This window comes from Maylandia zebra, linkage group LG14, assembly GCF_041146795.1.
Source record: "Maylandia zebra isolate NMK-2024a linkage group LG14, Mzebra_GT3a, whole genome shotgun sequence".
Taxonomy (NCBI): Eukaryota; Metazoa; Chordata; class Actinopteri; order Cichliformes; family Cichlidae; genus Maylandia; species Maylandia zebra.
The window spans coordinates 19274070-19296922 of record NC_135180.1 but is presented as its reverse complement, the minus strand read 5'-3'; the positions used below and the strand labels follow the sequence as shown (position 1 = coordinate 19296922).

General features: G+C 39.4%; 1 protein-coding gene across 2 annotated transcripts; it reads right to left on the bottom strand.

The window, feature by feature from the left end:
• Positions 1-1929: 1929 nt before the first annotated feature.
• si:ch211-136a13.1 (HHIP-like protein 1) lies at positions 1930-21412 on the bottom strand. 2 transcript variants are annotated; one of them, XM_014407357.3, is made up of 15 exons: positions 21048-21412; positions 20045-20915; positions 11915-12179; positions 11129-11408; positions 10886-11011; positions 10664-10807; positions 9041-9153; positions 8650-8790; positions 8432-8506; positions 7987-8113; positions 7626-7771; positions 6472-6553; positions 5951-6033; positions 5295-5591; positions 1930-3518 (listed from the first exon to the last, which is right to left on the bottom strand). In XM_014407357.3, exons 2-15 carry the CDS (start codon positions 20348-20350, stop codon positions 2746-2748), a joined length of 2958 nt encoding a protein of 985 aa, XP_014262843.3. In that variant the 5' UTR covers positions 20351-20915; positions 21048-21412; the 3' UTR covers positions 1930-2745. The 2 variants fall into 2 exon arrangements, with proteins under 2 accessions (XP_014262843.3, XP_004543896.3); XM_004543839.3 differs by having other exon boundaries at positions 21107-21412.
• Between the last annotated feature and the right edge of the window lie 1441 nt (positions 21413-22853).

Genomic DNA, 22853 nt, shown 5'->3' with positions numbered 1-22853 from the left:
TTATAATAAAAATCATCCGTTGTATTGTTCTCAGGTAAACATTACACAACTCTGGTAAAAAAAAAAAAAATCTATAAATATTCAAAAGTAATTCATATTTAGTTTATTATTATTAATAAATGATTAGTTTATTATTATTTCTTGTTTGCTATTTTTGTATTATTTTTAATGGTAACACCTTAAATCTACAAGTGATTTCACCCACTGACCACTTTATTAGGTACACCTGCTGAACTGCTGATTAACGCAAATCTCAAATCAGCCAATCACATGGGAGAAACTCATTGCATTTAGGTATGTGGACGTGGTAAAGATGATCTACTGAAGCTCACACCGAGCAACAGCATGGGGAAGAACGGTGATTTAAGTGGCTGTGGTCGTGGGTGCCAGAGGGGCTGGTCTATTTCAGAAACTGCTGATGTACGGAGATTTTACTACATGACCATCTCTAATGTTCACAGAGAATGGTACGAAAAACAGAAAATATCCAGTGAGCAGCAGGTCTCTGGTTGAAAATGCCTTTTCCCAGTGAGAGAACATAGGAGAATGCCCACTCTGCATCGAGGTAATAAGAAGGCTACAGAAACTCAAATAACCAACAACATCTAGAAATGCAGCAGCCCACAGGCACGGCACCACACCCGATGCCACACCAGTCAGTTACAATTGTCATGGACTCACCAAAACTGAACCACAGAGGGCTGAAGAGACTTGACTTCTGGAACAAGACTAGAAAACTCAGAATTTGATGTAAACAAAATGTAAGCATGGATGTACTTGTATCAACAGTACAAAAGACAAACATGTCGGGTTCATATTTAAAGTCGATGTTTGTTTCCAGATCTGAGGAAAACAGTGTTACACTGCAACTAGGAACCGTAGAAATCATTTTAATCCAGATCAAGAAAAACAAATGAATTTGGTTAATGTACAGTGAGGCTAACCGGATTTCAAAAATATTGTTTGGAATCATGGTTTTTACTCTCAAAACATTTTGTTTTGCATAGTGAAGAATTCTGTCACCTTCAGTTTAAACCACATCCATAGAGGCAACACAAGATGGTGTACTGCTTCTGTTTTCTTCTTCGTCACTTCACTCCTTAATTTGCCCAAATGCTGCTTCTCTCTGTTCATTCAGCCATCTGTTTGTTTGTTAATATGGGACTGTTTGTAATAACGCCTCTTTTACACTCTGCTGACTTTCATGTTTTAATGATTACACAAATATATGGAGTGAGAATGAAGGAAGTCAGACGAAGGAAATAAGACCAAGCCTTAGATTTCGTGATATTTAATTATAAAATTGAAATGTAAAGAAAATGTTGACATGTGGTGCATTCCAGCCCACTGAGTGTAACTCATCAACTCATCAGTTTTTCCTTCTGTCAAAATGTTGATGTGCGTGCACATAAGAAGGCTGGACAGCTGGACCTCCTCATCCCCAAAGCTAAATTCTGTTTCAGAGAGCAAGAGCTTATTCTGATTTTATATTTATTTTTTTATTGCCTCTAAGGTATCATCTCTAAAACAATAGGCAGTACTTGCACTGTGGAATTACTTATTATTTATGCAACAACAGATAATTATGGCCTATCAGGAAACAAAAAGATCTTCAATGTTTATTCCATCTGACCATAAAATGTGTGGATGTTTATTTGGGGCCACAGAAAATATCTTTACGGTCAGTAAGGACTGTTTCCACAGTTTCATCACAAACATTTTTACTTCCTGTTTAAGGTCTACGTGTAAGTCAAGAAAAGTCAGTGACAAATGGGTCAAATGCTCTGTAAACTGTCTCAGAAATTTCAGATTAATATATTACAAATACTCATTGTTTTACACAACAAAGTGCTTAGAAGTGTTGCTGAAGCAGAATCAGATACTGTTCAATAAAATTCACTGACAGCAAATAAGAGACTTAGAAGAAAATCACTTTGCAGTAAACTTTATTTACATCACAGGCCCCCTGTGCCTTTAACATCTCTTTATGTAAACCTGGAAACATTACATTCAATCCGCAGAATGTCCAGCATTTCCTGGTTAAAGATCATTTTTTCATCTTAAAACTACATTCAACATGTTTCCATGTGCAATTTATTTAAAATCTGCCTCAGAAAATAAATCTAGTAAAATTATGCATTTAAAAAATGTTTGTGTGTTCTAGCAGGATTTTTTTTTTCTTTAAATGTCAAGGCACCTCCAAAACTCACTCAATCCACCAGTTTTTAGCTTGATTTGCATCATGAACATTATGAAACCATTAACTGCTGAGTACCAAAATTAATTTAAGTACAATACTCACAAGGGGTTAAGAAAGAGTCCCTTTTGTGAGCGGTAACACCGTGTTTATGTAATTATGGTTTAGATACTATGTTGCTGTTTACTATAATCATCATTGTTTCAACTTGTAACTGATTATTATCTTTACAACTGTGGATTGAGTGAGTTTAGAAGGAGCTACTTGCATATAGATCACACAAAGCCAGTGAAAAGTTGGATGCATGCTCTTCTTTTCCACTTCTCTCCAAGACGCAAATAGAGCAGTTTTAAGGTAACGTGCAGAAATGCAAAAGCAGGATAATACAAATTCTGAAAATTGCAATTAATTAAAAGTCATCCTTAAAAAAATGTGTGGGATCTAATAATCATTTATACAATCACTGTCTGTATGTGATAGTCCCATATATTTTTTCCAGTTTTTCCAGTTCTCCCAATGCTTTTCCCTTTCTTTTAACCAACTCCTTGCTAACCACAGATCACCCCTACATCTTCCGCATGTGAGCAGTTATGTTTCCCAACCCTGGACCTCTTGCACTCGAGCAGTGATCTCTCCCCACCTTCACACTCCACATCATCCAAGAATATCCTAACACTGTCGTCCGCCTCCCCCAGGACAGCCCTCTTCATCACTGCCAGGGCAGTCGAGAATCCAAGCTGACGACACACGACACTACCTGACTTGATGGTGAAAAGGTCATCGCACACTGTACCCCACTGGCCACGGATGAAAATTTCCACTCTGCCTCGATCTGGCAAACCTTCGGCGCTTACAAGTCGCACTGAGCCAACCCACAGCCTCCACCCTCCTCTTGCTTTCTTGTAACCTTGACCTCTACCCCGTCCTCTCGGCCTCTTAAACACTTGGTTGCCCTCTCCTGCACTTTCCAGCTTCTCACCAAGCCACAGCTTTTCCTCCTGTGTTTTAAGCAGCGTAGTGTTGATTAGTGGTCTCTGGGGCCTGTAGGATGGTACAAGGGGCGTCTGGTTGAAGTACGGTGGCCATGCTGTGGTCATCCTATGGTCAGGAGCTTTTGGATAGGGTGTGGAGATTAAAGTCATGTGGGGCTGCTTCAGCAATTTTGTGGATGGAGTGGTAAGGAGTTGTGGTTTGAAATATTGTGAGGTGGTGCTAGGGGGGTACTGAAGGGGTCTCCCATGTCTCCCTGATGAAGGTGTGGTGATGGTTGGGGTTTTTGCAATCCTAGATGAGTCTGCAGTCGTGGAGGTTGTGCGATAACCTGATGAAGAGACAGAATCACCCTTTTTATTTGTTTTATGAGGTGCTGAAACTAATGTTAATATAAAACAAGTTTGACATTTTGGGAAACAGAGGTTGTTTTGTTGTTAAGAATCAGATGCAGAAAAATCATATAAATAAGAGGATATTTTAGCGACTAATTAGCCTGCTAGGAAATGGGTTATGTGCAAAGTTAGCAAGTTAGCTAGCTATACTACTCATTACTACTCATTACTATACTACTATTTTTTCTATTATCATTTAAATAAAGTGTAAATACATCTAGAAAATTTCTGTATTCAGACAAAAAATGTAAAACCACCATTTTTTTGGTATTTTATATATGTAGGTATTTAAATAAGATATCATGTTGTTAAAATGCTAGCTTTAGCTGTGCAGGTGGCTATATTGTAATATATTTTTGCAGTCCATGTTCTAGCTAAGCTAACTAATTAAGACACAGCACTGACCTTATCAGCTGGAAGCACATTTCCCAAAATGTTAAACTGCTTTAGGACAATTTTTCATTGTACTATTTGACAAAGGAAAAATAGTATCAACCACAAAGGAAGGACGTAGACACAGACACAAAAGGATGAATGTCCAAACTGAGGCTGATGCAGAACAATTTATTCATAATAAATTATGCCAAAACACCTGATTTAAATTAAAGCAGTGCAAAAACCTAATGCATAAATAAGCACCATTTATCCTGCTTTAGCTTCTTGAACCAGCCAAAGAATAGCATGTTAGCAGGTCTGAAGTTGGGATTCAAAGCCAATTTAGTCAATTCCACGATACCTGAGTCGGGCAAAAGCTTGTGCAAATGCAAATGGCTTAGTCTGAATAATTAAACTTGTGATTAAAACTAAGCCAAGAGGGTGAGGCAGTAAACTCAGTTATAATTAAGATAAACAATAATTTTACAGCATTTTCTCTGCAAATTATGCAAATTATTTTCCATTCCCCATGTTTATGTTCCAGTGCACAGACTTGCTAAACTGTATAGACAGGTGAGATGCAAAAATGAATTCTTAAAAAGCTACTTATTTTTTGAATGCATATTGATTTAAGAAAAGTCACCTTTTGTTTTTTTACTCTGTTTTTTTTTTTTTTTTTTTTGCCATTTAGGTTACAGTATGGCTTATCTGCCTCAACAAAGTAGAGAAAATGTCCAAGGGGCATATTTATCAAACTTTTTAAATCATTTTATGTGTTATTTATTTCTATATAAATATTCACAATATTCTTAATCAGTTCAAAACGGTGTGTAAAACCAGTTAAAAGGCCAAAAACTATATAGCAAATTATTTAGTTGAAGAAAAACATAAATAACCCTTAAAACCAATTTAAATATGATTAAATCATAACATTTTAACATGACCTTTAGGAGATACTGCTGATACTTTTTGATCATGAGAAAGCCTGCATAGATTTTATAATTACCTTATTCCAAGAAGGTGTGATTCCCCCCCCCCCAAAAAAAAAGAAAGCTAAGCTAAATTATTAGCACTTAAGCCTAATTTGCAAAGGATTTTACTTAGAAGCAAACATAAATTTAGTAATTAAGATGTAAAAATGTGAAACAAAATCAGAATGTAGGCGAAGAAACCACCAGTTTTGGCGTTGCTGGCTTCTCCTCGTGCCACGGTGTGAACCAGTCTCGTGGACTTATTTTTAGTCTTAATAGTCAAATTAGTGGTTGGGTTAGCGGTTTGGCTAGAAACTGGGTAATCAGTGGAGCTAGCCTGATAAACGGGTACACCAGCAGGCCTACCAGTGGACGAGGTTGTGGCAGGAGTTGTTGCTGCCATCTGGACAGTTCTTGGCTTTACTGTTGTGGTCGACGCAGATTTTGTTGTGGTTTTGAGAGCCAGTGTTGTTGTTGGTAATGTTGTCTTTCTTGTTGTTTTTCTTGTTGCTGCTGTTGTTGGCGGTGGCTTTGGTTTTTTTCTTGTTGGCATTGGAGGTTTTTTTATTACTATTCTTGTCTTCTTTTTAGTTGTTGTAGGTTTTGTAGTGGTCGTTGTAGTAGGAACAGCTGTGGTGGTTGGTTTCTTGTTGATTACATACTCTGCAAAAAAGAGAAAAATAAAATAAAAAGAATTATGCAGTGCTAAAAACCATCCGTTGGATACCTGATGCAAGAAACTGCTTTGATTTGGTAGATTTATCAAATTTAAACGCTCCCATTAAAGTGAACAATCAAGAGACATCAAGAGAAGCCAAAAGAAACCACATGCATATTAAATAGCATGTTTTAACCATTTATTTACTGCTGGAAATGTAACTCACCAATTTCTAGAAAGAATCACTTGTAAAGTGCCTTGAAAAGCGCTATATAAATCCAATCCATTATTATTATTATTATTAAAGGTTGAAGCAGGACAAGGAAATTCGAGAAAAAAACACCACTTTAAGACTTTCTTTTACCTTCTTTTGGGTGGAAATGAATTAGTTTTCCTTTTATCTTAACAGGTGAAGGCTTGATGCTACACTTTCCTGGTGGTGCTCTCCTGTTTCCAAGACAGAAAAGATTAGTACACATGCAATATTGGGTACTATAAGCACATATGTATCTTTTCATTTATTTTTTTTATGTTTTGTTTTTAATGGTGTTTAGCAGCTTCCACTTTAATTGTAGTGTGTATTAGTGCAGAGATACAGTCAATGAAGATAGATTAAATAAATAAGATTTAAAAAATCTGTTTTTCTTATTTCTTTCTTTTTGCCTGGATTGGCTAGAGAGGGATGGAAGATGATTGTGCTCTGAGCACTTCTTTTAACATTTTAACATGTTGCTGCACTGTATTTTATTAGCAGCATTCCAACTCTTAAAACCTCCATCATATATAATTATTGGGTTCACACTCTCACACCTTAACATCACACATCCATGTAGTTTAATGAGCACTTAACTGCTGATGAAGTAAAGTGATGCATTGGCAAGTTACCTGGAAGGGTCCACTATCTTGTAGATAACGCCACCTCTTGCTGTCGCACTCGGGACTCCTGTGGCTAAGAAATACAGCTCACCTGGAAAAATTCACAGACGAAATGGAGAAAGAGAGCAGCAGGCAGAGACGGCAGAACATAAAAAGACAAACGGGGAGATTAAAAAAATAGGAAGCAGTGAGCAAGAAAAGAAGGAGATAAAAAAAGAAAAAAATTTAAACAACAGGAACAGAGGGAAATATTTATGATGACAACAGATGGGAGACAGAAATAAAAGAGGTACAAAAATAGCAAAATGGGGGAGAAAGAGAGAGACCAAAACACTACTCTGGGGAAAAATATTTTAAACTTTGCTTTAATCATTCGTCTCCAATTTGCTTCCTGAAATTATCAGGAAAGAAGAGAAATACAATTTTTTAAGACCAACACAAACCTAAACATTTCCTAACTTAGAAATCATGCAGTTTAGTAGTAATCTAATTTCATTAACAATAACACCAGTAAAAATATCCACTTTGGTACTTCACACTACATGTGTACTAGTTAGAAATAATTATTTCTTTTCACATTAAGCCACACAGACCAGGAAACCAGTAGGAAATCCTCTGGAAACCAAAGACATGTAGAAAAATAAATTGTATTTCCGGACTAGATGTTGAGTGTTTGCTCTTGCTATGTGAAATCAGTCCTAAAGAGGGCGCTACACCAAAAACATCTTTGATTGTTTTGGTTACTAAGAGACAAAACTGCCTGTAGTTCTCATGCAAGAAACTTACTTGTCTGCAAACATTCGTCAATTACTCACTGAGCAGTAGTAAAACTGTGAAATGTGCAACACAAACTGGAAACAGAAAAAAAGTTACACCTTTTTAATAGTGTTGGCTGCAGGTGTCACAAGGAGGGTTTCAGTGCAGTACCCTACATCTCTTTGCAACCTATTTCACCAGCTGTCAGCAACCTCTAGCAACCCCAACCAGTCTGAGAATACACATTTTCCACAAGCAACTGGCAGCTGCCAGGGGATTCATGGACTGTTTCTAGGTGTGTGTGGTTGGGGCTCAAGTTTATCGTTCCATTATAAATGTACCTAATTAAATAAGTGACGCAGTGTCTGGTAGCAATACATCAACACACCGACCCACACAGTTATTACCTGCTTCATCTTCAGCAAAAGAGATGATGTATTTATAGTAACTGTTGATAAGTTTGGGGAATCTGCAGGTCTGGTCTCTTCCCATGCAGATTTCATTGTACTGCCATTCACCTGTGGTAACGTTCTCCCTAAGAGACATCAGACGCCTAAACACAAACAGAGATACATATAATGTTTACGCATAGCAAGAGCTGTAGTCCAAAAGCTTCACATCAATGCATTTTTACTGTAAATTATTAAATCAACCCTGTGCAGAGCAGTTCAACAGCACACTGACTGGACACTGATTAGGTAGAAATCCACAAAAACAAAAAAGGCTACGAGTGTTTTCATTTGAAATTTTAATTTTACAAACACACACCCGCTCATGAAATCCCCAAAGATGTAGAGTCCGTTAAGGTTGGGCATCTGACAGCCTCTGTAGATGTATCCTCCTGTCACAGACTTGCCCAGCTTGTGTGGATAGGCAAAGATTGGCAAGACATCGTCTGCAAACACATAAACAAAGATCAGACCTCGTTTATTATTCAGTGTCACTGCTACATCATTGTAACAAACAGGAAATATACTGTACCCTGTAAGAAACCTGAGCTCGTGAAATTAAAGGACAATGAAGTTCCGTTATTTAAAATCTCTTTTGAGTTGACAACAGTTTTTTTATTCTATTCTAAGGAGGCTTTTACAGAGAACAAAGAGTGTGCTGTAACAATTTAATTTACAAATTAAATATCTGTATAAATATTAAATAATTTGGTTAAAATATACTTGTATTTATGGACTTTCAGTAACCCAGACTGTAGACTCACCGAGGGATGAGTTTTGACAGAGTTTACGATCGTAGCAGCTGAATCCTTCTTTGGCTCTCCAGCCGTAATTCCCTCCTTAAAAATAAGAGTTGACACAGTAAAATTACTCAGCAAAAAAGTTCTACAATTTATATGTATTCAAACGGTTTGATGCTGGAAAAATTGGAAATCAACATATTAGAAAAAGAAAATCATCCTTCAAACTACAATTATCATACCTTTAACAATGAGGTCTACCTCTTCGTATTTGTTCTGGCCCACGTCACCACAAAGCATCCTGCCTCTGCCTTCAGTGGTAACGGGGTCACCGCGGTCAATGGAGCAACGCCACATGTTGCGAACTCCATAGGCATAAACCTCTGCAGGGAAACAAAGAAAGAAATACGTGGATGGAAAACACAAACAAAAATGACATCCTCTGTGAGGACGCACTTCTGACACGAACAGTCATTTTCCAGCTTTGCACAGAAAGAAAAACACAGTCCCACCGCAGTCCAATATTATGAGAGAAAAGCTAAGCTAGATTAGCATTAATAAGTGTGCCATTCAGCATCTTCAAAGTCACCAGACATGATCACAGTCTTCCACACAAACAGGAAATTCATTTACCCGGCCGTGCCTCCTTCTCGCCCAGAAATGGGTTGTCTGAGGGAATGCTGTACGGGGCACTGTTATCGTTGAAGTCAACGTCAACACGCAGCACCTTGCCTAGAAGTGTTGACCTATTAAACGTAACGACCAGACAAAAAAGGAAGAATGACTCAGAGTATCATAAAGACTGTGGTGACTGAATGGTTCAACCGTAAGTGTTTATTTAACGCCAGAAAAGCACGGTCAGATCTGTTTTGCAGTTCTGTTTGAATGAATCTGAGTAGAGAGTATAGCTCTGGACACTTCAAAATCCATCCTGCTACGTCTATCAGCAGTCACATGAACAATGGACAGTAGTGATCTGAATCCACTGGCTGTCATAACACTGACCATCAATGTGGGATAGTTTAGCATGAGCTGTTTCTTTCCTTCTCCCTACCTTTCTCTCCCTTGTTGTTTCATCTGCTTAGAAATGTAAGGAAAAGAGGAACTACCTTCACAAATGGGTGTAATTTCTGTATAAAGAATAATTTAAAACAAATATTATTAATGGCCTTTATGGCCTTTTTCCAGTGTCCACTTTTTCCAGTGTTTACCACCCTGCACTCACTCTCGCTCACTTTCTCTCTCCCCTCCACATTCCAGTGTGTGGTGGTCCATGATGTGTGTAGTGTGTCATGTCAATATTAGACTTGGCAGGCTGCATTCCCAGAAGAGCTACTACGGCTTGTCAAAAACAGCCTCAGGAAGAGACAAACGGCTAAATTGTCCATCTCTGGAGAAAAGGTGCTAACAGCTCTAAATGAAGTCCCAGTTTTGGAGGAAGTTTACTTGCTTTCTTGATACAAACATTAAAGATAGATGGCTATTTTTGTCAGCCCTAAAATGCAAACCTACCTATTAAATGTGACATTATTGGTGCATTTCACAGGATGAAGTATTGATTTACAAAACATGAGGAGCAATATTTGAACTCCCTGATGCTCTTTTCTATTGGCTGAACTTTGTGACTTGCAACCAAAGGTTTTTTGGCTTTATCTTTAATTTTCTGTGCTAAAAATTCAAAAATAATAAACTTCAATCAATGCAGCTCTCGGTATAATGATAAACCATAGAGGAGGAATGCCTATTTGAAGTGTTTTGTAAATTAAAGACTGAAATCTCCATAAAGTGGCACAGCACAGAACCTGGCAGTTATCATGAATGATTGTTTATGACACGTGCAAACAAAGTTTTCACTCGTCACTTTGAAGAAATTGTTTTGAATTATAGTCTTTGCAAAACTATCATTTATAATGCCCTCTGTTCAATGCAGAAACGTTCCTCATAAATGTGATCCTTTTAATTAGATTTGATTTGAGAGGAATTTAACTATCTGGAACCCATTTTTGGCAGGACTCTCTGACGCTTTACCTGCTCCGACTCGACTTTGGTATTTTGTTTATCAAGTCAACATCTTGACAACGTCATGAGGCCTCGTGAAGATTATAAAGATGAGCATTCTTCACAATCACAACTATGTCTATTATATTTGCGTGTTATTTGAGATTTCACATCTTCTTTAACACAAAATGTGAAATCAACATTGTGGGTCTATGCATGCATCCAAACATGCAAACACATTAGTTAAACAGTACTGACTTGTTTTGTGAATTGCCAAACTTTCCAAAGGGATCTCCAGCACGGCCACCGTCACCTATGAAGATGTACAGATACCCATCGTGACCGAAAAGAAGCTGTCCTCCATTATGATTGGATGCTGGCTCCACCACCTCCAGGATGGTTCTACAGCAGGAGAGATGAGAAGATGATGAATGTATTTGTGTCATTTAAGACCATGCAAGGACCTACTAAATACAGCACCTCTCAGAAGAATGGTCTAGTTGATTATCATCATGTGCTGATACTGTGAACTCGCTGATTCGTATTCGTTCCTCCTTCTTAACAGACACAGAGTAGTACACGTAGGCTTTTCTGACAGTGGTGAACCTGTGAACGAAACAGAAGCTCAATGGAAATGCTGCATTTCACATTTTGGCACAATGAATTTTTCCTTTGAAAACTAAATGTTGCTATTTAAATGTGTATTTTGATTGGAAAAAAGACCTAGGGTGTAAGGCTATGCAGAGGAATCCCCTCTCGTCTCCAGCCCACGGGGATGTGAGGACGGCTTTAGTCAGGTTGAGGAAAGGTCGATCGATCCTAGAGCCGTTCGCCAAGTACACCCACACATAACCCAGCTGCTCCGCAACAAAAAAGCGATGAGTTCCATCATCTGCATGGATCATGGCCACAGGGTTACGGAGTCCATTGGCAACTTCCTGTAAGCACAGCTCCAAACATCCTTCGGGATCTTCATTTAGCAATCCCAGGTTAGCATTTAACTCTTAGGGTGGGGGAAAAAAGACACGGGAGAGTAGATTGGCATGTGTCTAATCACATGTGCAAACTGAGTTGCAATCAAACTTGCAGAGGCTTGCACCAAATTAAAACTGTAATTATTTTACAGCAATGCACTGTACTTTCAGCTTCTGTTCAGGCAGTTACAAATCAATATGAAGAGCTCTTCCACCCACACTTTCTTTCATTGCAGGGATTTTCTTGGTGAGACAGTGCAGACACGGATATTTTCAAATTCATGCATGCAGTTCAGACTGTTTGCATCCATCATTAACATTCGTACTAATGATTTTAAACATTTCACTTTAAGCATGCTAGCTGGTTTGCTGATGTGGAGCATCATTTTGATACTGACGCTGACATTTAGCTCACAGATTGATGTGTTTAATAACAGCTTCAGAGCTATCAAGGCTGTATACTCTAGACCTTTTTCTGGGCTAGTTACACCGAGATGCATTTTTTTAACCTCTTCATACAACATGTAACTCATACCTGCATTTGTCAAGACACTAGGATAGCAATACTCTTTGTCCTTCAACACCAGAAATTCACAAAACCTTCTGTGATCTTCTTCAATTGTGGCAGTCAGGTTTGCAAACTGCTGTGAGTTCCCTACGTCCTCAAGCAGGAGGCTGAGCGTGTACCGGCACTGCCGCCAGTAGTCAGAGCAGTAATCCCCACAGAGTCCAGGTAGCGCCCTCATGGGTGTGTCAGCGTCCTCGGCATCATACAGGTGGGCAGCATATGGAGAACACTCCTTCAAAGGACAACAGATACCGTTTCATTACATATGATTTAAAAATGTAAAACTTTTTTGAGCTAATATCAAAGGTAGAGTTACAGAAATGTATGAGATTCAGTAATGAATCACTTAAATGGATTTGTGTATTTGTTCTTCCACAGCCTCTGGGCCTCATTTTGACTGGGCAAGCCTGAGATATATGCAGCCTGTCTGAGTGCGGCCTGGTATAAATGGATCCCAGGAAGGTCCACTCAGTTATTAAGTCACAACCACACTGTCCACACCCAGAATGGTGTGCCTTAGGCACAAAGAGCCATGGCACCCAAACCATCATCATGCAAACTGGTGCGCTTTCATTTGCCAGAAAAACCAAACTGATCCAGTAAACAAATCCCAAACAACAAACCAGCATAAGATTGGTTTGGTAGATCAAGAGTGTTTAGATTAAATTTGGTGTTGTTTCTTGTAAGGGCTCATAAACCTATTTTCACTTTGCAGTGAATTATTTCTGACATCAGTAAAGTTTTCCAAATAACTGTTTTGGTATTTACACAAAAGTAAATATTTAAATAAATAAACATAAATAACGTTGCAAAAGATTTAGCTCATTTAGCACAGATCAGAACAGCAGATATGGGATATTTTTGTGTTGTTTCACAGTCTGACGCTTAATCTCAGCTGTTTTTATATATGGAGATTATTACAGTGATTATGTAAGTGGTGGATTTAGTTTCAAAAGCACTTTAAAAATTATGTCACTGAATAACGTCAACGTGGACAAAACGTGTTGTTTTTAATCCTGTCATCACAATGCCTCTTCTGGTAATTATTTGCTGTAACATTTTTGCAAGGACATTGGTAAATGAAAACATGTACTTATGTGTTTTTATCTAAAAGATTTTTTAAGTTTTTGTTGTCTTCATTGAGCCCTGGTTGAAAAATAGTCCCCAAACGATGGACCAATGTCACAGAAGTTGCCTGGACGTCTTTGCTTGACTTTCTAGTGAGAGAAACGTTTGTGTTGAAGGATTTCTTTTTGCAATCTCTTCCTTGATTAGAATGAAGCAAAAGCAGATATTCGCAAAAAAAAAAAACCTTCAGTGGTTTCTTGACCTCACAATCACAGGCTTTCTGGCTCCTTTCTTTAACTTTGCACTCAAACAATTGCATTTGATGCTGACACTGAATGCAGTGATGCAACAGCTGTTCGCCAAGTACACCAAGTACAACAGCTGTAAAACTCTTACCTTCAGCATTCAGATTTTTTTTTAACAGTCTGGGTACATGTAGGAAAAGCCTCATTATGAGAAAAAGATCAAAGCAGTAACAAGGGAAATAAATGGGTGATGTCCTGTTAACTAGTGAATCTACATACTGGAAAATAATATAAACACCTGCCATTTGTTTTTTTGTTTTTTTGTTATATAAATCTGTTGCGCTTGACTTTATTTGGTAAGACAAAGTACATCAGGTAGAAATGGATGAGCAGTAACGTATTTAATTATTTGTACCAGCAGAGCACTTTACTCCAGAGTTGTTAAAAGAAAGAAAAGATCCTGTAACTCAGTGCAGTCTGGGGCAAAATGTAAAGATTTTAAATTTATTTATTTTAATATAATTGTTTGATTTTTGTTTCTATATGCAAACCTCTATCTAATCTCTGTTCTATGTAGAAACAGTACCAACAACCAACTGTCTCTAGTTCAATTTTTCCAGTGGTACAAAAAACAGTTTTGACCAGGAAGATGACGCCAGAGTTTGAACAGTGTATTGTGGGTAATAACTGTTTCGTCATATTTACAATTTGGCAATCGGGCAAATATAAGCATTTGGGTATGTAGATATTTATTACTGCTTTATTACAAGTATAGTCAGCCAGACCTTGACCAGCTGTGACCAGAACTTAAAACTTGACCTTGATTTTTATCCTAATTACCACCTGTAAGACTACAAGGCCGTCTTTTGTGTTTGGTGTATATTCCTGTGAGCAGATTTTTTTTAAGTATTTAGACCACAATTACACACATATGGACAAACTCACAGTGTCAGTAGGTAACATGACTCAAGCTGTAGCCCACACTAAAATGGATATGTTTAAATATAAAGGTGTGACAAATCGATTACTATCAATACTTTTTGGACACTGTTTTGTCTGTTTTTTTACTGTATCACATAAAATGTTTCATCACAGTTGCTGATCATACAGTAGTCCATCAAACTTTACATTTCTGTGTCTGTCTTTGTCTTTTAGGGCACAGATGGCTTAAACTGCTGTTCCATCCAAGTGTTAACTGAAACACTGACTTTTATAAATCACAGAGAACGGGGAGGTGGGGAGTTTGGCAAAAACAGTCAACGCAGACTCTTGTTGAACATCTTGATAGTACTACTGTGGAAAAGATCAGAGTGTTCTCTGAAAGAGATTTCTCTCTACTGGGCCAAACAAAAGCTGTGTTCAGTCTGAGATGCTGGAACTGCTGATGAAAGCAGTAAACAGGCATGTGGGGCAGATGCTACGTTCAAGGAAAAATGTATAAGTTCAATAAGGTTATGAAGGTATAAGGTTATGAAGACGTTTTCTTTGCTTGAAAATGAGAGACATGTGTTGGCAAAAAGGCAGAGCAAACTGCAAATACTGCACATGATCTTTTGTTTGACCAAGTCATGCTGAAATCCCAGCCATTGTCCTATTTTGGTTCCACTATGATAGGGTAGAAATAAGGCATGCAGCTACAAGCAGCTGTTTCTAACAACGCGACCACTTCAAGCTGCTATAATTTGGTGTTTACGCCGTCAAATTCAGAATAGACTCAGATTTTATTCCTGTCATCTCACATGCTCCAGATTCTCCACTGACTGCTCCACACGCTGGTGTTTTATTGTAGCTGAGAGACAAAAAAGAGTCATGGTAAACAGATGAGAGGTAAACGTGTGACCCTGTCTGAGGAAATGACACAGGCTGAGTTTTTAAACTGAGAGAGCAGTGTGAAACAGCCAGACACATTGCTTTTTTTTTTTTTTTTTTTTTTGGCCTGTCCCGTTTGGCTCTTTTGCCATCAGAATTGTTGTCTAAAGGCAAAGAAAGATGCCCAACGGATTTACTTTACCAAACTGACCATCCCAGCCTTGCCGTAATGGTCCATTTGATTCACCTTTTATTGTTTATTTTATTTTCACTTACTGAATACGGGACAGACTTGACTGGGGGAAAGAAGGGGAGAAAGAAAGAGGGAAAGAGAAACAGCTGAGAAGAGGGACGGGGGAGAAGGGCAAAAGACAAAAACCAACAGAACGGGCAGAGAAAAAAAAATGCATATATCAATCACCTGGATCACCTGCTGAGAAAGAAAAAAGAAAACAAGCAGAAGAGAACAAGAGTAATAGAATAAACAACATCACAATGATATATGGGAATATGACAGTAAATACTAAATGTTAAACATTATTGTGCAGCACATAAGATCAACAGAACACAGTGTGCTTTGAGGTAGGAGCCAAAAAGGGTGTAGTTTGTGGGTGTGATCACCCGTGTGTACACCTGTGAGCATGGACGCGCTTGTTTTTTGTTTTTTTAAAAGGTTCCTTCATGTAATAATCTGCTAGAGGGTGTGGGGGGGCCACAGCCCCGTCCTCCAGGGCGTGAAGCAGGTGTGGAGGAGATCAAAACTCCAGACATCCAGAGGCCCCCAGAACACAAGAGACCAAGGAAGACCAACAGAGGGGCAGCTGCGCCACTGTCCCGGAAAGAGCTGAGGAGAGTCCCAGATGAGGGCTCACTCAGCAGCCGCGGAGCAGAAGCCAGGGGGAGTTGCAGTGACGCGCCCGTGAGCTCCGCCGGCAGCCAGCTGCGCCTGAGTGACCGAGCCCAGGCTGAGAGGCCGGGGGCACCCCACCTCCGAAGTGGCCCGAGCGAGCCCCAGGCTCCAGGCCCCGATAAGCGGCCGCCAAGGAGTGAGCCGGTGTGTACCTGGACGCCCATCCCCGGACACAAAGAACCACCAACGCACCGATGTCTGAGGGGGTCCGCCACTGGCAGGGGAAGTGGTGGTGGGGGGAGATAGGCCTCCAAACCTTGGAGGGCCTGAGATGTCCCCAGAGAGGTGGCGCCTGACACCCAACCTGACATATAGACACAGACATACAGGCACACACAGATACAAACATCCATTCCCACCCTCATGCTCTCATATGCACTTACTCCACACTCAACCAACGTGGAGACAGGCATAAAGAGACGTTGTACACAGCCAGACACATTGCTACCGTACTAAAAGCTTGCTTATTAAAAATGCAAGAGGGAAACAACTAATCTGGACTTCTGCTGCTTGGTGCAGTGCTCACTAAATGTTTTTTATCCTCAAACAGCCCCTTTATGGGTCTTGTTGAACTGAGGGTGCTGCTAATGGTTTATTTGATGACAAAATAAATGAAAACCCATCGAGAAAGCCACGTGAAAGCAGAGCACAACTATAACACACAAATGCACACTCTTTTCAAGGGCAACAGAATGCCCTTGAAATTATCTCTATGTCTGTTTTTATTATCGTTAATTCATTTGTTTTTCTCTTTTCTTTATGCCTGACATTATCTTCACTGATTTTATTCATCTCTTCTTATTCCTGTGCTTTTCTTCATCCTTTTTCTCTCTGCTCCTCTTTTGCAGCAACCTGATATATCCTGGACCCCTGGCCTGAGGAGGAAATGGTTGTTTGTTTGGTCAAGTAAGCAAAGAACAATGACAGTCTTCCTCCCGTCTCCCTGACTCACACACACACACTCATTTCCCACTCTGTCTCTCTCTTTAATATGTGTCTGCCTGTCCCTCTCTTCACGCTGTGATTGATATCAGTGCTAGGAAGCTTCCGTTCTGCAGCTGGAACAGACGGCTTCAGTGTATGGCTTTTGCCCTGGTTAAGTACCCTGGCAGCGGGGTAACCTGACCGCCTCCCGGGCCTCTTTCACCTCAAATTATGAACTTGGGAGCCGAAAAACCACAGAGCGGACCATCATCATTGAAAAAGGTTTAAAAAGTACACAAAAGCATCAACATACCTCAAATGGAACCAAAAATGCATTCTTTATTTTTAACATAACTTTTCATATAAAGCGCTCATGTAAATGAGAGTTTCTTTAAAGGCTTTTTGTTGCAGTCTACACAGCACATGTGTATCATGCTAAACTTTTTGAATGTATATTTCGTCTGAGCTCCACCTATATCCAGCAGTTGTAAATGGTGCGTGAGTCGCAGCTCTGCAATTTTACTCGAGATCCAGCCTGCACTGCTTGGTAAGAACCACATCAGGCTATAATTACCACAATAACATAAGTCTATATTTTTGGACGATTCGTCACCATCTTTACATAACGTATGATGTATGAAACTGCTGGGAAGCCGCCAAGTTTGTTAGTTTTCATTGTTTCCTTGTTGACATCAAAAATTAAAGTGTTATTTATGGTAAAGCTACCCACCCGATTATTTTGGCTTCTGCATAGTGAAGCTTTTATCTCAGTTATACGGCCATGACCAAATTTGTGCTGCACCTATCATTTAATTTGTGCTCTGGATCTGCACATAGTAAGCGTCTGAGCTGCAAAGTCAGGGCCTAATTATGTCATCAGTGAGTGGGAGTGGCTTCAAGGGTTATTCCAGGAAGGGAGGGGCTGGATTTCAGCACTGGGATCTGTTTAAGATTAAAGAGCTGAAAAAGGAAACTAAAACACATTCACACTAAAATAGAAAAACTCGTTAGAATAAAAAATATCCAAAACTATTAACAGAGACTAAAAGTTGAGTATTTATTTTATTTTATGTTCTGTTTTGCCATGTTCACTTTATTATTAGTAGTATCATCATCATCATTAACTATTATTAAAAAAATGAATTTCCTAAATATGGGATAAGGAAAGTATTTCATATCTTATTTTTATCTTATTTTTTATTAAACTGCATTGCAAGAATAACACAATAATGCATTTGGAAAGTTTTTTTTTCATGCCAAAATTGTATGAGTCAATGCTTTTTAAAACAATATAAGTTAAAGAAAAAAAAAAATTATGTTCACCTAGGGATTGCTGGTTCATTTTTCTACCTCTGCCTTATGGTCTCTCTGCTGTCATTAAGTGAAATTCAGTTGTTCCCCTCCACACCTAATGTTGGCACAGGCACTTCATTCAAATATTGCCAAGTCTTCTGATGGCGTAGTTAAAACCTTAATGCATATTTTTGTGAGATTACTGGAAAAGTGAATGTGCTGTTAAATTGTTCTGCAATTTCATATAGTTGTTCTGGTTCAAACTCTGGAGACTGGCTGTCTTATGCTTATGTCTGTGCCTCATCTGAGAAACTAATGTTTTCTGGCACATAGTTCACGCTTACTTGTAACTTTACCAGATAAGATGACACAGACTGTTTTTCTTTGACCTCTTTTTCATACCAAGGCTGCTACCTGGCTGGATCTAAACACGTTAACTTTAGCCATAGCGCCGTCACCTTTATTGGCTTCTTTAAAATGTTCATGTTCAGCTGGTGAGGGTGATTTAAGTGTCTGATTAGGTCTCTTGCTAAGAACATTTGCCGATTCTGTCCCAATTTACTTTGCCAGTTTTGTGTTTTCCCTACTCACAGTAGAACTCGCAAATGGCCACAGCCAAATGCTAGCAGGTGGCTGCATGAAAAGGACCAGCTCACATTTGAATGCACGTGAGGCTAGCCAACAGGTCACCAGTCAGGACCAAGAAGACTGCAAATTATCAGATTTCCAGTCAATCAGTCCATTTCAACTTTCTTGGCTTTAAAAAAAAATGATGACAACTAATCTGTGATTTGTTTAGTACATGTTTGTGAACAGATGACCATGCAACATCACCTCCATGGACCCAGACATTTTGTGTCTACATCAAATAGCAGGATTCACTGGAAGAATCCACAATTTTTACAAGCCTGAACATCATGTATCAGGTAAGAAGTCCAACCAATGGCGCGTTTTTTGTTTTTATTCAACAGGTGTCCCACTCCATGCACCTTAGTTGGTGAAGTTGTGGCAGAAATTTTTGGATATCTATGTTTTCATTCAACACCCATGTGTACTGTCATTTCATCAAGAAGAAAAGTTAGCAACAATAAACTGAACGGTTATGCGGTACAGTAAAGGAATTACTAACATATTTTTTGAAAAATCCACCGTAGTGTTATATGAACATTTAAATCAGGCCAGATGTCTGATACACACCACTCCATGGGTTGCATCAGACCCTACAATAATACAAATTAAACAGAGAAAACCTCACCAATCTTATGACCCCCATGAGCAGGTGCTCTGGTGACAGAGGGAAAGAAAACCCATCGCAATCATTCATCTTCAACTCTCTTAGCAAAAGGCAGCCTGTTCTTGATTTTGGAGGGTTTATTTCCACTGGATGATCCTTTGGGCTTTATATTCACCATGTTCAATTTACACATCGGTTTGGCTTTTGGTATGAGTAACTGCTGTCTAAAAGCATCATGTATTCATTAAACTGTTAAAATATTTTGTTGGTTCTCCTTTATGATGAGCTTCTTACACATGACTAAACACACTTATATCTTCCTGTTGGAAATATGTAGTAGAATTTATTACCTGCTAAAACAAACCAGAGGGGAATCTGCTTTAATTTAAATGTAAAAAGTCACAATTGTGATGCTAGATTAGAGGACAGCATATTAAAATAAAATAATAAATAAAATAAAATAGCATAATAAAATCTAGTTATTATACACACAGTGGAAAACATGAGTTTGAATTCTAAACTGAACATGTGTAACACAGTCTGATTTGAATATTTGTACCTATACTCATCAAATCAAAGAGATCAAATCAAATTAGAATAAATGTTTCTCTTACCTGGCAGAGGATGCTGCGTACGTATTTGCCACAGGCTGCATAACCTGAATGGTCAAAGTTTTCCATAATGTTGTAAAACCTGCCCGATATCTCCTCATCTTTTTCCACATCACAGCACCCAAACTTGGAATACTCCTTGCAGAAGGCCAATGGCTGCCTGGGCTCAAATGGAGGCTTGTAATCCAAACACTGAGGGTGACAGCTCCCCCACCAGGTACGGAGGAGCAACAGCAGGATGGGGAGAAGGTGGTGAGGGGATGTGTGCTGCAAGATGCATCTGGGGACCAAATTGCAGGTCTGTATCATCGTGCTGTAAGTATACGCTCTCTCAGTTCTGGATAGTTTGTCTCTTGACCCAATATTGTAGTAAATGAAGTCAGTGTGAATGTGGTATTTGAGTTTAGAAAAGGTAAGAAAAGGAAATGAGTGTACAGGTTACATCACGTCTATAAAGCGCAAATATGAAACTGAAAGTTAAAGTGGAATGTTTGATGTTTTCATTTGGTGTGCTTGTCTCTGCAGATTCAGGCAGCCATCAGTGAGCTTATGTCTAGAGGTGTGAATGTGTGTATGAAGTGACCCTCCATCACAGCTGCCTGCCAGCTGGCCAGAAACCTACAAAATACTCAGGATAACTCCAGTTAAATCTAACTCACACAACACACTCACATGGTAGGCTAACCTCAAGATGTGTGAGACAAAAATGAGGTAAAATATAGTAAATCTGATCCAAGATCCAGTGAATTATTTTATTCAGGAGAACTGCAGAGCAGTCCTGAAGGTCTGTCCAAGCAATGTCCCAAATTTCTGTGATGAGAAGAGTTTACTCAGTCATATCTGCATAAACACCTGCACGTCACAGCAGAAGCTCCTGAAAGAGATAAGGTTCCCGTCACTGAAACTGACCATCAATCACATTGCAACTTATTCTCAAAAATAAGTTTGTTGGTGCACTAAAAGCAAATAAACAAAAGTACTAATCTTCTTAGAAAGAGGGACTAACCTTACGAAAAGCAATCGAAAATGCTGCACCCTCAGCCACAGTTTCTGAAAAATATTTACTTCTAGCTTGAAGTCACTCGGAGAGTCTCTGCTCTGTGTTTGGTCTGGACGTGCTCGTTTGCAGAAGCCATAGGTACAGACAGACAGCAGAAGAAAGTGAGAGTGAGAGGTCCTTTCATTCAGACACAGCCACGCTGCAGCTTTAGCTGAGATCCCTCCCTCATTGCTTCTTTCCTCCTCCCCCTCCTCTCTTCTTTTCATTTGCTTTTTCACTCTCCTACAAAGATACATGCATTCCTTCCCATAGCATGCGGTCCATATTGCCCTGAAGTTGCAACTTTCTACCTCTTCTTCCTCTGAACTCCCCCACCTTCAGCATTCCCAGACCTCCTCTCTGTGTCTAACAGTTCCAGACAGACTTACTCACACTGGTGAGGTCGAGTGTGTGTGTGTGTGTGTGTGTGTGTGTGTGTGTGTGTGTGTGTGTGTGTGTGTGTGTGTGTGTGTGTGTGTGTGTGTGTGTGTGGTCAGATGAACTGAGACGTGTGCTGGAAGCAGAGACCAATGGATTCTCCAGGCACTATTCCAAACCTGAATCTTATGTTTAAGAGCACAACTGGCAAACATTTGCAACTAATTTGTTTGAATACTTTTAGTTGAATTATAGCTTCTTCCTAAGTCAGAAAATTAAAAAAAAAAGGGGGGGGGGGGGGGGGGGGACAGTTAAGAGACCTTTAAACTTCTTATATACAATGTTTCTCTACTTTGACTTGCTTCAGATTGATATAATTTATATTTTAATGCATTATAATCAGCACAGAGAACATGACTCTTCAGGTTTTTGCAGCTCATTCTTTTAGTTTGAGATCAAACACTTTACCGTCTTTACCGGGATCCAAACAACACAGTGCTACAGATTGTTCAATGACCCCCCCCCCCCCCGGGCAAACTCATGATTGCTAAGAAAAAATTGTTATTCTCCTACTGGTTGGCGAGTGGTTGCTAGCAGTCACCAGGTGAAACTGGTTGCAAAGACGTATAAGGTGCCCCACCAAGGTAGTTTTAAAGATGCCCGTTTGTCTGTGGACATTTGCTAACTACTTGCCAAGTAGTAGCAAAACTTGGCAAGTAGGTAGCCAATGTGTTTGAGTAGCTGGTTTACAGATAAGTGAAGTCTTCCATATAAATTTGATATCCTCTTTGCAGCCAGTTTCATCCAGGAGCTCTGAGCTACCATAAGCCATCTGGTTAGGGAATACACATTTTTCCCTAGTGAGTGGTCACTGCCAGAGGGTCACTGACAGGTCTGCAGGCATCGATGATTTTAGCAACTGATTTCACAGTGCCGGCCTGCAATCCACAGCAACCACTCTTTTCGGTTGCCACTTTTCGTGTCCAGGTGGTTAATGACTTGTCTCTAGACCTGAAATAAAGTGATAGGTTTGTAGCTTAAATTACACAGCAAAGCAAGACACGAGTAGGCAAAGTTCTTTATGTTTCTCGTGCACGGGAGAGAACTGGACAAACGGCGTTCCTTCGCTTGACCCCAGTTGCTCTCATCTGCTCCCCCGTAACACTGCTCTTTTATTGAGGTTACATGAATAAGCATAGGTTCATTAACATATGACGTCTACATACACACAGAGTACCTTGCCTGTGCGTTGTGTAAGTGTGTGTGTGTGTGTGTGTGTGTGTGTGTGTGTGTGTGTGTGTGTGTGTGTGTGTGTGTGTGTGTGTGTGTGGGGTCAGAGTGTGACCCCATAATCGACTTCCCTAAACCTGCTGGTCTGGAAGTCCAGCAGTTCAT

What these genes read in the sequence shown, in the direction of transcription:
- si:ch211-136a13.1 (XM_014407357.3), bottom strand. Translation starts at nt 20,350, where the DNA reads ATGATACAGACCTGCAATTTGGTCCCCAGATGCATCTTGCAGCACACA. An exon ending in GGTAGACCTCATTGTTAAAG is followed by an intron (nt 8,507 to 8,649) that starts GTATGATAATTG and finishes CTTATTTTTAAG; the next exon opens with GAGGGAATTACGGCTGGAGA. An exon ending in TGCCACAACCTCGTCCACTG is followed by an intron (nt 3,519 to 5,294) that starts GTAGGCCTGCTG and finishes TCTCTTCATCAG; the next exon opens with GTTATCGCACAACCTCCACG.